Source organism: Pituophis catenifer, unplaced genomic scaffold (assembly GCF_029215685.1).
Source record: "Pituophis catenifer annectens isolate HBS135680 unplaced genomic scaffold, rPitCat1.0.hap2 SCAF_11, whole genome shotgun sequence".
NCBI classification, from domain to species: Eukaryota; Metazoa; Chordata; class Lepidosauria; order Squamata; family Colubridae; genus Pituophis; species Pituophis catenifer.
The window spans coordinates 21,154,246-21,169,801 of NW_027256891.1; the positions used below are offsets into that span (position 1 = coordinate 21,154,246).

The 15,556-nt window shown below is 40.3% G+C and overlaps 1 protein-coding gene across 1 annotated transcript in view; it reads right to left on the minus strand.

The window, feature by feature from the left end:
* PCDH11X (protocadherin 11 X-linked) overlaps positions 1-15,556 on the minus strand; it is a 559,346-nt gene that overhangs the window by 114,370 nt on the left and 429,420 nt on the right. The window contains exon 5 of the mRNA XM_070952127.1: positions 10,642-10,840. Within this exon, the coding sequence (XP_070808228.1) occupies positions 10,642-10,840 (199 nt within the window). The remainder of the gene's footprint in view (positions 1-10,641; positions 10,841-15,556) is intronic.

Below are 15,556 nucleotides of genomic sequence, written 5' to 3' on the forward strand. Positions count from 1 at the left end.
CCGAATGTAGCCCCGCCCACCCACTGGCCCCCACCCTTTGGCCTCTGCCTCCCAGCAGTTTACCTCCTTGCAGCAAGCAGTAAGAAGAAACAGCTCGTTTCAGCTTCAGCACAGCCTAATTAGCACAAGTTGATTGGATCGGCCTCCCGACTCTCAGCTGTTTTGTTCTCAGCTGTTTTGCATGGGCCTGTGCTGCCTGCTGCAAGGAGGTAAATTGCTGGAAGCAGATTTTTTTTTTCTCTTGAATTAATCAAGCTATGCTGAAAACGAAAATGAAAGTACAGCAGGCTGTTTGCTGCAACGAGACAAAATTTCTGGGAGGCAGAGGCAGATTTCTTTTTCTTGTTTTCCTCACCAAAAAAGGTAGGTGCATCTTATAATCTGGAGTGTCTTATACTCTGAAAAATATGGTAGTTGGATTGAAAGGAAGTGGAGATAGTTTAAATTTAGGTGTTTTTTGTATAAATTATAATATTGTATGTTACTCTTTCATTTATACCAAGTCTGTTCATCCATTTAAGTCAAATATAACCATACATGCAGTCACACACACACACACACACACACACACACACACACACACACACACACAACATAGTGGTGGGATTCAGCTGGTTCTGTCCGGTTCGGGAAAACCAGTTATGGCGACTGCAGGAGGCTCCGCCCACCTGCCCGGACATAATGAACAAGCAAAGAGCATGTATGGAAGGCTGTGCACATGCGCAGAGGAGGCACGTGCAAGTGCAGTGAGCGTGCCCCTGTGCACGCTCACATTTGCGAACTGGTAAGGAAGATAAGTGAATCCCACCTCTGACAAAACACTCAAATAACTCCCAAGTTTGTAGTAAATAAATTAACCTTCAATTACTACGATCAATATATCATATCTGGAGAATGGGACAATCTATTCTAATTTATTTACTTTTTTTTTCCTTAAAAGAATGTTTGCTGTGTTATGATATAAATGCTTTCCCTAATAAAATTATTGCAAGGAGAATAGAGAGTGAAGACATGGAGTGAAGTAACAGAAGAGGAATCGAAAAGGGAGGGAGGGGATGGATGGATGGAGACAGACAGACAGACAGACAAATGATAGGAGAAAGATCCAAAAGAATACAGAAAGATATATTACATTGCATACAAATATTTTTAAAAAAAATGAAAAAGAAAATGAAGCAAATCTTTGGAGAGTTACATTTATTTTTAAATTTAAAATGGTGCACACTGGTTGGTAACGAAGCCCAGGAGAAAGATATTTCTAAGAATACAAGTCTCTCCTGCAAAGAGCTGTCAAAATTCAAGACATTGGTTCTATTTTCTGCGTTTCTGACATGAAGGTGGCCAATTTTTGCTTTCCTCTCCTGCAACCTTGTTTTAATCTAATATTTATGACATTGTGTTTCTGAACTTTAAGGTTCTCTGCTACATGCTTAACAAAAATAAATGAAAGTATGTTTCCCTATGCACACTGCCCTAATTCAACAGATACGACTAACTCGAGCGTACAGAAGACCGTTGTGTGTTTATACATATCGGCTATACAACTGTGAAAATGAAGAAACTTTTCAGGTCGGTGGGATGGGAGGAAAAGTGGTGATGTACCCTGTTTCCCCCGAAAATAAGGCATCCCCTGATAATAAGCCCAATTGGGCTTTTGAGCACATGCGCTGAAATAAGCCTCCCCCCAAAAATAAGCCCTCCCTTGATGGACCCATCTGTCGATTCTCTTTCTCTTAATATTCATTAGATAAAAATGTCTTGGGACTTTGTAAATGAAAAAAAAAACAAAATGTGCATTTCGACGAGAGCCATTAAAGAAAATCCTTTCCATACCTATTGTGCAATCTGGCCTTTGCACAAACTGAACTTAGTTACTTCAAAGATCAAGTTATACAAAGTATTGTATTTTTACACTATTTTAACTTAGGTGATCAGTCAGTATGTCTCAAGACCAATTCAGAATGAATGAATATATTTATTTATTTCTAGATATCAAAATATATCCTGTTCCCTTTTAAGGTAGAGGTGTTTCTCTGAGAGAATAAATGTATGGATACATTGAGTGTGTGTATGTGTATTTGTTTTTGTATATGTACCATATTTTTTGGACTATAAGACACACCTACCTTTTTGGGAGAGGAAAACAAGAAAAAAAAATCTGCCTCTACCTTTGCCTCCCAGCAATTTGCCTCCTTGCAACAAACAGCAAACAGCAAACAGCCTGTTTCATTTTTATTTTTATTTTCAGCACAGCCTGATTAGCACAAGGAAAAAAAAATCTGCCTCTGCCTCCCAGCAATTTGCCTCCTTGCAGCAAACAGCGGAGGTTGAAAATGGGGCAGGCGGAGGTGGCAATAGACAATGGCAATCCCTGCAGCCTGAAACAGCTGATGGTCAGGAAGCCGATCCAACCGACAATCAGCTGCTTGTGCTAATCAGGCTGTGCTGAAGCTAAAGCTGAAACCGGCTCTTTGCTGTTTGCTGCAAGGAGGCAAATTGCTGGGAGGCAGAGGCCAAAGGGTGGGGGCCGGCAGATGGGCGGGGCTACATTCAGTGTATAAGACGCACCCAAATTTTCACCCTCTTTTAGGGGGGAAAATGTCTTATATTCTGAAAAATACGGTGTGTGTGTATATATATATATATATATATATATATATATATATATATATATATGTGTGTGTGTGTGTGTGTGTGTGTGTGTGTGTGTGTGTGTGTGTATGTATGTATATATGTATATATGTATATATACACAGACACACAGACACTGAACGCATCATATTGGACCTGTTCTCTTACTGTAGATCAGAATATCTGCTGAAAGAGCACTTAATTATGTCGGTTACCCATTCACCTCTGTGCAACAGGGTTTGTATTTTACACGTCCTTATGTCCTTCTTGAAAAACCCTCTTCTGCAAGAGTCAATTTCACGTGTAGTGAGGTCTTTAATGAACCCATTAGCGCTGGAAGATAATGGTTGAGATTACTTATTAGCCTTCTTTATTTGATTGGCTCATTTGCTTAATTTTAGAGCTGGTAGGACGCTAAGAAACCCTACGTTTAAATATAGAACCATTCAAAAGTACCTGCTGACAGGTAATAAAGGTAATGCTGAACCCACCTTCAACGTCTCATCCAAGAGAGGTTGAAGGTGGGTTTAGTAGGTACCTACACACTGCTTTCCATAATGGAACTTAACACATATTAGGTGCAACACGTAGATGAGTTAAGTTGCCCTTTCGGTGAACTATTTCAATTCTCTGTCCGTATCAATATCATTTTAGGCCCTTCAGTGGGGAGTATAATAACTGTATTTGCTGCATTTGTCCTACACCATACCCTTTAACTTCTTTAATTCCGTGAATTTGTATAAGCCACTTCATTATTTACCACCTTGTTTTAATAATCTACCTTTCTTCCATGAGAAAGCTCAAATAAGATACAGTGAAAATACCCTATCAACGCAGTGACTATATAAAGACATATTTTATCCTAGGAATGACAATAAATCTCCATTTTGTCAATGTCAATGGTGTTCCAATGGTGCCCCGGATATTTTGGGATTGCACTCAAAGTGCAATCAAATTACTATTTATTTACTGCATTTATTTCATTAATTAATATGCTTTGATTGAAAAAAAAATCCTCTAGTATAATTTATCTTTGCTTTCTTTGGTTGCAGTTGTCCCACTTCTGTATTTTGTGCTCCCCCCCCAAGTTCTTTCTCCTCTCTTCTATTGCCTCCAGGTATTGCAATGTCCACTCTCCAAACCCAGGGTTGGGATTCAGCCGGTTCGGACTAGTTCAGGCGAACTGGTAGTTCCATCCAGTGGCTGGGCCTGCCTACCTGCCCCAGCATTATCCTGTCTTATACAATCACCATGTTTTTGATGCAGCACGCATGTGTGCAAGGTGCGCGCCAGGGGTGGGTTCCACTAACCTTTACTACCGGTTCGCAGTGGGAGCGCACATGCTTCTGCACATGTGCAGATCACCCACGATGACGACGTGGTGGGTGGGCGAAGCCTCCCGCCAGTTTTACTATCGGTTGTATAGAACTGGATCGAACCGGGAGCAACCCACCACTGGCGCATACGCTCACATTTGCGATTCTGGGCAAACCGGTTGTTAAATTATGTGAAGCCCATCTCTGTCCAAACCCCATTGTATTTTGTGTAACATTGCAAAGTATTGCTGGCAGAATGGAAATACTGTACATGGTGGACAATTAGCAACCACAAAAGTCAGAAGGAACGCTGGTGAATTTCACTTCCTGTTTAAATTTGCTCTAAAATAGGAGGGAGCGGGGAAATACAGAGTTCTTTCCAAACAAGGCTACTAAAATGCAGGCTGTTTTCCTTTGTCATATTCCCATTAATTCTTTTAAACATAAATAACATTTCTTTATACCATGTATTTGTTCCCCTACTATATGCTATTATTTAATATTTTAAAATTTTCTCATTACTACCACGATAATCTTCCAGATTCCAAATATGTATGATTATTAATAGCACCAAATATTAACAATATTTAATCAATCCCGGGAGTATACCTCCAAGTCAGTGGTGGGTTTCTACCGGTTCGCCCCAGTTCGGGCAAACTGGTAGTGGCAGCAGCAGGAGGCTCCGCCCACCTGCCCGAATGTTCTCATGGATGCTCTGCACATGTGCAGAAGGTTCTCGCGCTCACAGTTTCGAACTGGTAGCGAAGGTAAGTGAAACCCACTACTGCGCCAACTCCCCACAATCTCCAATGGATTATGAAAAAGAGAATAGCAACCTTGAAGTTAGAAGATTAGGACCATATATACTGATTTATATTATTAGTGTTAACATTGTTATTTTTTTTTTAAAGGCTTGACCCAGTCAATGTACTGTCCACAAAATACGTATATGGAATAAAAAAAAAATTCAGGCTATATTAATGCCAACACAGAAGACTCTTCTGTTTTATTTCTCTCATCCTTTCTCTCATTCACATCTTCTGAATGAGCAGGTGCAAGTCGATAGGGGAAAAAAGGGCTAAAATAGAAGTAGAAATATGAGGGGGGAAATAGTAAAAATAGATATTAAGATGATATGAAGTATGATAGAATTATGAGGAGGTTTGGATTTGAAAGATGAAAGTAGAAACTATATGTTAGTTAAATTAAAAATGAAAATGGATTGTAGCTATTAAGAAAAATATTGTTATGTTTATTGAAATGGATATTGAAATGTATGAAACCCAGGAATCAAAACATTCACAAAATGAGATGTATAAAAGAAAAATTAAAAAATTATGAAATAAACAGTGCACAAAGACAGCAGCGGTAGATTTTTCTTGGAGATGTTGCAGATGTAAGGGCAGCAACGTAGAATGTTTAAGTGAGCAACAGATCTTTAGTTATGGAAATAAAGCTGAGAGATGAACCAAAAACCAATTGCGGAACTCTGTTTTATGCTATTGGGGGGGAAAAAAAACATGGGCGAGACAATTCTCATATTAGCATGATTGTGACTATATTTTACAATTATTGTGCCCTGCTTATCATTTACCAAGAAAAATTTTTGAATGTTGCAAGTAGAGGAATCTGGATGAGCCTTTGATATGATTGAGTAGATCGTTGACATTCTTAGAAGGATCTGGGAGTAGACATCTGGACTTAAATATTTCGCAGAGGAAAAGCACATAATGCTGGCTCAAAGTGTGAATTGAACATCTGTGCCAATCTATATTTATGAAGTTTATCTGCTTTTTTTTCTAACATCGCATAACCGCGTCTTAATTTTTCCCCTGTAAAAAAGAATGATGGAGGCATCTGATAGGACCCACCTCCTAAAGGCTTGAGATGTCATGTTCTCTAGACATGATGGTACATTATTATTAAAGGTAAAGGTTCCCCTTGCACATATCTGCTAGTCATTCCCGATTCTAGGGGGCGGTGCTCATCTCCGTTTCAAAGCCGAAGAGACAGCGCTGTCCAAAAACATCTCGTTGGTCATGTGGCTGGCATGACTAAACGCCAAAGGCGCACGGAACACTGTTACCTCCCCACCAAAGGTGGTCCCTGTTTTTCTACTTGCATTTTTTACATGCTTTCGAACTGCTAGGTTGGCAGAAGCTGGGACAAGTAACAGGAGCTCACCCCGTTCCGCGGCACTAGGGATTCGAACCGCCAAACTGCCAACCTTTCGATCAACAAGCTCAGAGCCTTAGCCACTGAGCCACCACGTCTCATACATTATTATTATGACTCTTCAAAAGACCCACTAATTTAAAATGGGAATGTTCAGCCCACCCTGTGATCTTTTCATCTTCACCCATTCCCACCCCTTTTTAATTCAAATATCTGAGTAATGAGTACCCTAGAAGTGATGTATGGGAACATTCACTGTAAGTTGTCCATAAAAGGTTGCCTTTTGTCAAAACTGGTAGTGAAGTGTTCATCACCTACTTCTCTCACCTATGTGTAGGCTAATTAGATTAAATGTAGAAGATCAATCATATAGTAGTGTCTTGGTAAGATTAATTGCTCCATCTCTGCAAATTAATTTTTAGCATGCCGCTTTGAAGGTAGTGGGAACCAGTACAGCTAAAGAACAGTACCCAGACAGAATACATATAGTTATCCTTCAGAAGCAAAGCATGTCCTTGCTGAAGTTTTATATTTTCTATATTTACCATTTGTATTTAGCATTTACCACTTAATTATATAAAGAACGTATAAAGAACGGTTGCTGGAACTGGGTATGTCTAGTTTGATAAAAAGGAGGACTAGGGGAGACCTGATAGTGTTCCGATATCTCAGGGGCTGCCACAAAGAAGAGGGAGTCAAACTATTCTCCAAAGCACCTGAGGGTAGAACAAGAAGCAATGGGTGGAAACTAATCAAGGAGAGAAGCAACTTAGAACTAAGGAGAAATTTCCTGACAGTGAGAACAATTCATCAGTGGAACAACTGGCCTCCAGAAGTAAATGCTCCAACACTGGAAGTTTTTAAGAATAGATTGGAGTATTTGTCTGAAATAGCATAGGGTTTCCTGCCTAAGCAGGAAGTAGAACTAGAAAACCTCCAAGGTCCGTCCCAACCCTGTTATTCTATTCTATTCTATTCTATTCTATTCTATTCTATTCTATTCTATTCTATTCTATTCTATTCTATTCTATTCTATTCTATTCTATTCTATTCCATTCCATTCCATTCCATTCCATTCTGAACAATATATCTATTAGCACTAAGAAAAACTATAATCTCAATTGTGTTTCAAGACGATTGTCAATTTACAGCAGAAGAACTATGATGGACTACTTCAACAGCCGATCTAATCCTCGAGGAAACCCCTGAGGTTGGTGTGGCAGGAGTTGGTACATTCTATTGACTCTCTGCCTAACTAGCTTGCTCTGATTGATGAAGGTGCTTGGATGAGCAGCGAAACGTCTCAAAGTAACAACAACAATAACAACAACAACAGTCCAATTGGTCAACCTTCCAAAACCAATCGAACCTAATTTTTTCCTCAAACGTTCGCCTCCCAGATGCATAGAGGAAGTTGGTAAGCGAAATCTAATTGCATCCTCAGAACTGTTGACTGCCTCTAATGCAGTAAATGTAAAAAGTAATGTATAGCATTGCAATTGTGCCAAATCCTTAGGAATAACTGCTTTGCAGTTTACGACACCTTATGTGAAGCACCTATTGTCCAAGTATTAAAGTAGCTGCATCTTTTTTCCTTCACTAATTCAGAGTCAGTAGAACTGATTCCGTTCTTTGCAGCCCCTTCCTGCGCTCATTAGCAGACCATGCCAATTTGCTCAGGTGGCTCGGTGGCTAAGACGCTGAGCTTGTCGATCGAAAGGTCGGCAGTTCAGCGGTTCGAATCCCTAGCGCCACATAACAGGGTGAGCTCCCTTTACTTGTCCCAGCTTCTGCCAACCTAGCAGTTCAAAAGCACATAAAAAATGCAAGTAGAAAAATAGGGACCACCTTTGTTGGGAAGGTAACAACGTTCCATGCGCCTTTGGCATTGAGTCATGCCGGCCACATGACCACGGAGACGTCTTCAGACAGCGCTGGCTCTTCAGCTTTGAAATGGAGATGAGCACTGCCCCCTAGAGTCGAGAATGACTAGCACATACGTGCGAGGGGAACCTTCACCTTTACCTAATAGTCATTACACCTATAGTTATTCAGTGCATTAACCTCCCAAATTAGCTTAGTCCTCTTTAAAAATGATATCAGTTGATAGCCATTTTCCTGTCTTGTAGTATCAAAATCCCAAGTCTCCACCACTAACCTTTCAGATTGTCCCTTAGCTCTCTTAGTTCAACTATTTTCAAAGGGGAATGAAACTTTTTCCTGTCCCTTTTCTTTCCATGCCAGGCATGTCATAACCTCCCCCTTCCTCTCTTCAGAAGAAATTTAGTTTATCCCCTTGAAGGACCTCAATGTTCTTTTCCTGCATCTTCAACAACATTACAATGCCCCTTTTGTGGTGGTGGGACCAGAAGTGCATATCCCATTCCAAGAACATTTCACTCTAAAGAAAGTTATTATGATACCGCACAGTTTAATGACCGATCTTTTCCCTTTCTCTTAATCCTCAACATGGATTTTCATGCCAAGATTCCTTTCTTTGCAGTCCCTACTAGCTCAACCCACAACAGTGTGTCTATAGAATTAGGAATAATTGATTGCTCAAAGGAGCATCGCTTTACAATTGCTTACCCAGGTCCCATTTGGGGGAATTACAGTACTTCTGGTATTATTTGCTGCTTTTCTTTTGTCTTAGTCCAGATTATGAACAAACTTGTTAAATTCACCAGTCAAATGCGTAAGCTTGGAGAGTTTCCCTATTTACAGGACTTCATCAGTGGAAATGTCATATTCTTCCTATGTCACTTTCTTTAACAGTTATCAAAACTATTCCTAAAAGATGCTGAAAATTTGGGTGTGTCTTATACTCAGAATGTAACCCCACCCACCCACCGGCCCCCACCCTTTGGTCTCCACGCCAGTGGTGGGTTGCTCCCGGTTCTGTCTGGTTCTATAGAACTGGTAGTAAAACCGGTGGGAGGCCCCATCCACCTGCCACGACATCATCATGAGTGATCTGTGCATGTGCAGAAACATCTGCGCATGAGCAGAAGCACAGGTGCGCACTCCCGTTGCAAACCAGTAGTAAAGGTAAGTAGAACCCACCCCTGCTCCATGCGTCCTCTTCCTGGCTGCAGAGATTGCCACCGACAATGGCTTGTGTTTTTGGGCTCTGCACATCGCGTATTCAGCCTCCAAATGCTCCATTTGAGATCCCTTCAAAGCTGCGGGGATCGCTGCCGATCTCCACCCAAAAACGCAACACGTTTGGAGGCTGAAAACACAACGCGTGGTGCCCAAAATGGCTACCTGGAATAGCTGCTGCCTTCTCTTGCCCCTTCCGCACTTTGCCTGCTTTAGTCACTTGAGCTCCCTCCGACGATCAGCTGTGCTTTAGAAGCTGTTTTTTAGATCCAACCAGCCCCAACCTCAGAACCAATGAGCAAGTAATGTGCTGAAGTTGACCAGGCTAAGGACGCTAGCCAGATGAATACCTGGTAGGCAGAATTTTTCCCCCTATTTTCCTCCCCAAAAACTAAGGTGCGTCTTATACTCCGAAAAATATGGTAAATCAAATATGGCTAAAAATAGTAACAATAGTAACAGTAACAATTTTTCAATAGAAGTTAAAAAGACATTGTTTGCCTTATCTCAACGCAAGAAAAAAGGAATACCTGCTTCCCACCCAAATTTTTGTGGCTTCAAAATTAAACAGTTACATAATAATTCAGGTATTATTATTATTATTTTTAATATAAGAAGTGAAGTATGGGTTGTCTGGAACAATGAGAATTTGAAAACATATCATATACAAATTATTTCATCCAATCTACCCTGTTTTCCCCCAAAATAAGACATCCCCTGATCATAAGCCCAATCGGGCTTTTGAGCGCACGGCAATAAGGCCAAGCGCTTATTTCAGGGTTCAAAGAAATATAAGACAGGGTCTTATTTTCGGGGAAACACGGTATTCATAAGTATTAAAAATGCAGGTTCAAAGCATTGGCGACATTCAAGTCATCATCATCATCATCATCATCATCACTCAAGTTGGGGTATCATACCTTTGTCAATTTTGCTGCAATTTTTAGGTTCTTCAAATGCCCAGTCAAAATGGAAAGTCTGCCTTTGTATTCTGCCCAACAATGTAACTGAAATTAAAATAGAACCACTCAAGGCCAAGCTTTGCTCAAAAGGTACCCACTTCTTGACCCTACCAGCTCTACTGCACCTGATTCTTATTTCCTATTCTTTTTTTTCTTTTTGGTGCCTCCCCATATTAGCATTGTATGTTTTAAAATTTACAGGTTGCCAAGCTTTAGCCTTCCCCCATCTCGAAGCAGAAGTGAACATTTGGCTCCATCATCTGACTCTCAAAATAACCCCAAGCAGGCACAGGGAAAAATAATTAAAACAGGGGCATCTTGACCTTCTGCTTACCTGAACTCGTTTGGTTGCTTTCCGTTAAAGCTCATTTCTCTTGCCTTAAGTCCTTCTCAAGCCAGACTTTTTCCCCCTGGTGTGGTTTCAAAGCAAATATGACCAAATACAAGAAACTTACTGGACTCCGGATCTGAGTTTCCATCTCCCTCTGTCCGACTGTTGGGTGAGGTCTGCTCATAGTACTCCTCTTGAGGGAAACCCAGTGGCAAAGGATGGGTCATACTGGTGTTACTGCTGGGCTCGTGGTCTCCCAGCCCACTGTCACTGCAGCTTTCTTGAGACCCATCAGGGAGATGAAATGTAACTCGGCGCTGGGACTGCAGAAGGAAGAAAACCAGAGTTCCAACAAGGTTCCCAAGCAGGGGTGGGCTTCAAAAATTTTAGCAAGGGGTTCTCTGCCCGGTTGCTGGGTGGGTGTGGCCATGATGGGTGTGGCCATGGTAGGTGTGGCCTAGTTGGCCTCCTGCACCATGGCGGGGAGGGGGCGCTTTTGCCCTCCCCGGGCTCCCGAGGCTTTCCTCGAGCCTCCAGGAGGATGAAAATGTCCTACCCAGGCTCCAGAGGCCCTCTGGAGGCCAGAAACAGACCTGTTTCCGGCCTTCCCAAACTTCCGGTAGGCCCATTTTTCATCATCCTCGAGCTTCCATGCACCCTCTGCACTTACCTGCATCTGAAATGGGCCACGTGGGGACTCCTGGGAGGAGTGGGGGCAGGTTGGGCAGGCCCAGCCAGGAGTGGGATTTGTGGGTTCTCCGAACTGCACAGAATCTTAGCTAGAGGTTCTCCCGAACCCCTGCGAACCCCAGCAGCCCACCCCTGTTCCCAAGGAATTGGCAAGTCCTCCCAACACCGGGAATGTACTATTTTAATGACAGGGAGTCCTCTACTTTCAACCATTCATTTAATGACCCTTTGAAACACTGTAGACCTGTTACGATGCTCCAGGTGTCCCATTGCATACAGGCAGTTCGTGTTTTACAACCATTTGTTGGTTTTTTACACTTGGCCAATAAAGAATTCTAATTCTAATTCTAATTCTAATTCTAATTCTAATTCTAATTCTAATTCTAATTCTAATTCTAATTCTAATTCTAATTCTAATTCTAATTCTAATTCTAATTCTAATTCTAATTCTAATTCTAATTCTAACCCTACCCTACCCTACCCTACCCTACCCTACCCTACCCTACCCTACCCTACCCTACCCTACCCTACCCTACCCTACCCTACCCTACCCTACTCTATTCTATTCTATTCTATTCTATTCTATTCTATTCTATTCTATTCTATTCTATTCTATTCTATTCTATTCTATTCTACTCTACTCTACTCTACTCTATTCTATTCTATTCTATTCTATTCTATTCTATTCTATTCTATACTATTCTTTATAAGCTTTCCAGCTAGCTTCCAACAAGCAACGTCAATGAAGGAAAGCCATATTCACTGCATGACTGTATGATTCGCTTAACAACTATGTCAGAAAAGTTCATCAAATGGGGCCCACCTCATTTAACGATTGTCTTGCGACTGAATAGAAATTTTGGGCTCAATTGCGGTTGTAGGTTGAGGACTACGTATACTTATGGCCAGTTTTTGGTGTGGTCTATCCTCTTATACTCAGTAGTCTTAATTGTTCTGTGACACAGGTGAAAAACAGTGCGTGCATGTGATATACGAGTCAGTTTCATGTGTGAAAGATTTTTTCTTAAAAAAAAATATTGTGTGCTAGATAGATCAGTCAGTCTTATTTTTAAATGCAATTGCTATTCAAAACTCTTCTTTTGAAAAGTCTCTAGGTATCATTTTAGATTTGACATGTTAAATAATGTAGGTAGTGTAAACTTCCTTTTGGAAATAGAATTGATTGAAGGGTTTTTGCATTCAAAAGATGCAAAATTACAGCCAGACAATTTCAATATATCTAACATAAAGCCAATGTTTAAGAATTTAATAGTTGAGGAGCTTAGAAGAATATATAGAAGAATGACAATATTTAAGGTCTGTTTTTTTTCCCAACCTAAAAAGGTATTTTAAACAGTTTTATTGATACAACAAATTTTCTTCCCAGAAATATTTAAAAATACTCTGCTGTGTAGTTATCCAAAAAAATACCTTTTAAATTTTGTTTTGAGTAAGAGGTTAGTAAATTAAATTATTCTGAATAATATGTTAAATATTAAAGTGTTCTAAATAAAGTATGATTTAAACAAGGGCAACAATAAAATGTATTTTTCATTAAAGTGTGAAATGTTCTTCGATTCATTTCATATTATTACAATTTCTTTATTGCAATACAAAAAGGGGGAAAAAGGTATTGTTTTTATGATGCCCTTAAAGTAATTATACTTAATTTAAGAAAATTCACTTTCAGTTAAAAATATACAAGCAAATCTGAAACATTTTCTATGCCTATCAGGGCTCAGAGATGTGGCCTAAATTTAGCACAAGGTCATTTATCACAAAGCACTAGTTATATTTCTGATTAATTTAGGGCCACATAAGGGGATTATATCATTATTTTACAAATGAGGGTTGAAAAAGCCATCACAAAATCATTCATCAATATACAAATACTATTTTTTTCCATATATCTAAGATTTCAAACTAATATATTAAGGTAAGCTTTCACCTTTATTATAACAATGTAGTTCTAAATTAATGGTAATATTTAAAATAGGTATTGCTTGCTGAACATACTTACTAAGCAAGTTCTTATTAACTTCAGAACTAAATTTGAATAGATCTCACTGATTTTTTTCCAAGCATTCCTCTTTTTCTCTGTTTATCAATCCACCCATGAAATACCTGTGGATGAGAAACCTGAGTTTCCTCTTCTTAGACCAATACACTTACCACTATATTTAACTCTCAATGGGCCAATGAGTGGAACTTCAAGGTCATATTTGCGTAGACCTTCAAGTTCATGTTTGAGTAGACCAGGGGTCTGCAACCTTAAACACTCAAAGAGCCATTTGGACCCATTTACTACAGAAAAGAAAACACCGGGAGCCACAAACACCCTTCCCATGCTTGACTATTTCTTGAGCGGCCACAAAACTAGCATATGTAGTTGAATTAAATGTTCTGTTTTCTTCTGAAATTTTTTTCTTTTCTTGGATTTATCCATGGTTGGCCTACCGGGGGTTGAAAAGCTCAATAAATCGCGTGCCGGCGGGTGTCACACATTGGTGGTTGTGACGCATATTTTGAGTGACGGGAGCCACAGCAGTTGGGTGAAAGAGCCACATGTGGCTCCAGAGCCACAGGTTGCTGATCCCTAGAGTAGACATTCAAGGCCATATCTGAGTAGACTTTCAAGGATGTATCTGATTGTCATTCAGACAACTTTGCACGATAGTGGTCCATTCATGATTTAGCGAAACCCATGAGATTGCTCATAGAATTCTAATTGATCTCATTAATCGGACGTGTTTGTTCCAAGAGAATCAGAAACTCTAAGTGTCCCAAATATTGCTCTTTCTTTGCAATCACCAATCTCAGATCCTTAAACGCCCCGCAGCCTCGGTTCACCGTAAGCTTTCTTGACACCTCCTTTCCAATTGCCTGCTTTTCTTTCTGTTGCCAGAAAACCGTAAGAAGCAAACATCATTTCTCATGGCTGGGTAGACATGAGAAATAAAAAAGAAGCTTTCAGCTGGTATGCATTGGGTGGATAAAAAATAGAAATCTGGGTCACGCAAACTTGAAAAGTTTATCTCTACGTCACCTTGCTGTTTTCAAAATAGCTTGGGAAAGTTTATCCTCTTTCTCTCCAAAAAAAAGTCACATCCTTTTAAGTATAAGTATAACTTTATTGTCATTGTATGTATATACACAGTATACCCATACAACGAAATTCACATAATACCCAAAGAGCAGGCCCAACACACATAACAATCCCCAAACACACTCCCACCCACCACAAATTCCCCACCCCTAAACCACCCAAGCATCCACACAACAGACCAAGTAATGCTGTCCAACCGCTCACTGATGGTGGCCCTTTAGTTCATTGTTGAGTGCAATTATAGCTCTGGGATAAAAACTATTCAGAAGACATGTGGTTTTCTGTGCCAATTTAAGATTCGGAAAAGGTTATTCTCTCCCCCCCTTAAAGAAAGTTTCATAAAAAACATGAATTCTCTCCAAAGAGGAGACAAGTTATGCCAATTTTCCCATCTTGAATCTTAAAAGGAATAACTTCTTTAAAAGAGAGGCACTTTCTTCACATTGGCTATTCTTCAACATGCTTAATTAACTCCAAGAAATGCTTGACACGAGATGCGCTGATGCTCAGTGGCTTTTACCCCAGCTGCCCTATTTCTTTATGAGACGGGGAGGAGGAGGAGGAGGAGGAGGAGGAGGAGGAGGAGGAGGAGGAGGAGGAGGAGGAGGAGGAGGAGGAGGAGGAGGAAGAATAATGAATGCAATAAGAAAATAAATGGCATCTGGTTTCTATTTGCATCCTCTTTTTTTATTGTGATTATTTGAAATTCAGCATTATCATTATTATTTGAAAAAGGCTGGGCGAGATCTGAAGGTGCCCTATTCACCTGGGGATGGGCTGTCAGAGGCACTGAATATCAAGAAGTTTCTCCTTTCTTGTACTTTTTCTCATTTTTTCCTGTACTTAACACATCTGAAAATCAAGCCTTGAGCAGTCACATCATTTCCAATACGCACTTTCTTCTTTCCTCTAAATCTCATCTTCCCACAGAAAAAAATATATACTCAGGGGGGGAGGAGGAGGGAAAAAGAACAAGGAGAAGAAATCGTGAGATTTTTTTAGTGCTTGTTTCTAAATAAGAAGTTAAGAGCAAGCCAGGCTTGTCTTGATCTTCCGTCGGGATTTCAACTTCTTTAGGAATTTTTCTAATAGCTCCTGTTAATTGCTGGGGTGGCGCAGTGGCACAGCAGTTTTAAAATGGTGGGCTTGTTGGCTGGAAAGCCAGCAGCCCAGGTTCGAGACCCAAGCACTACATAATGGGGTGAGCTCCTGTCCTTGCCCCAGCTGCTGCCAACCTAGTAGC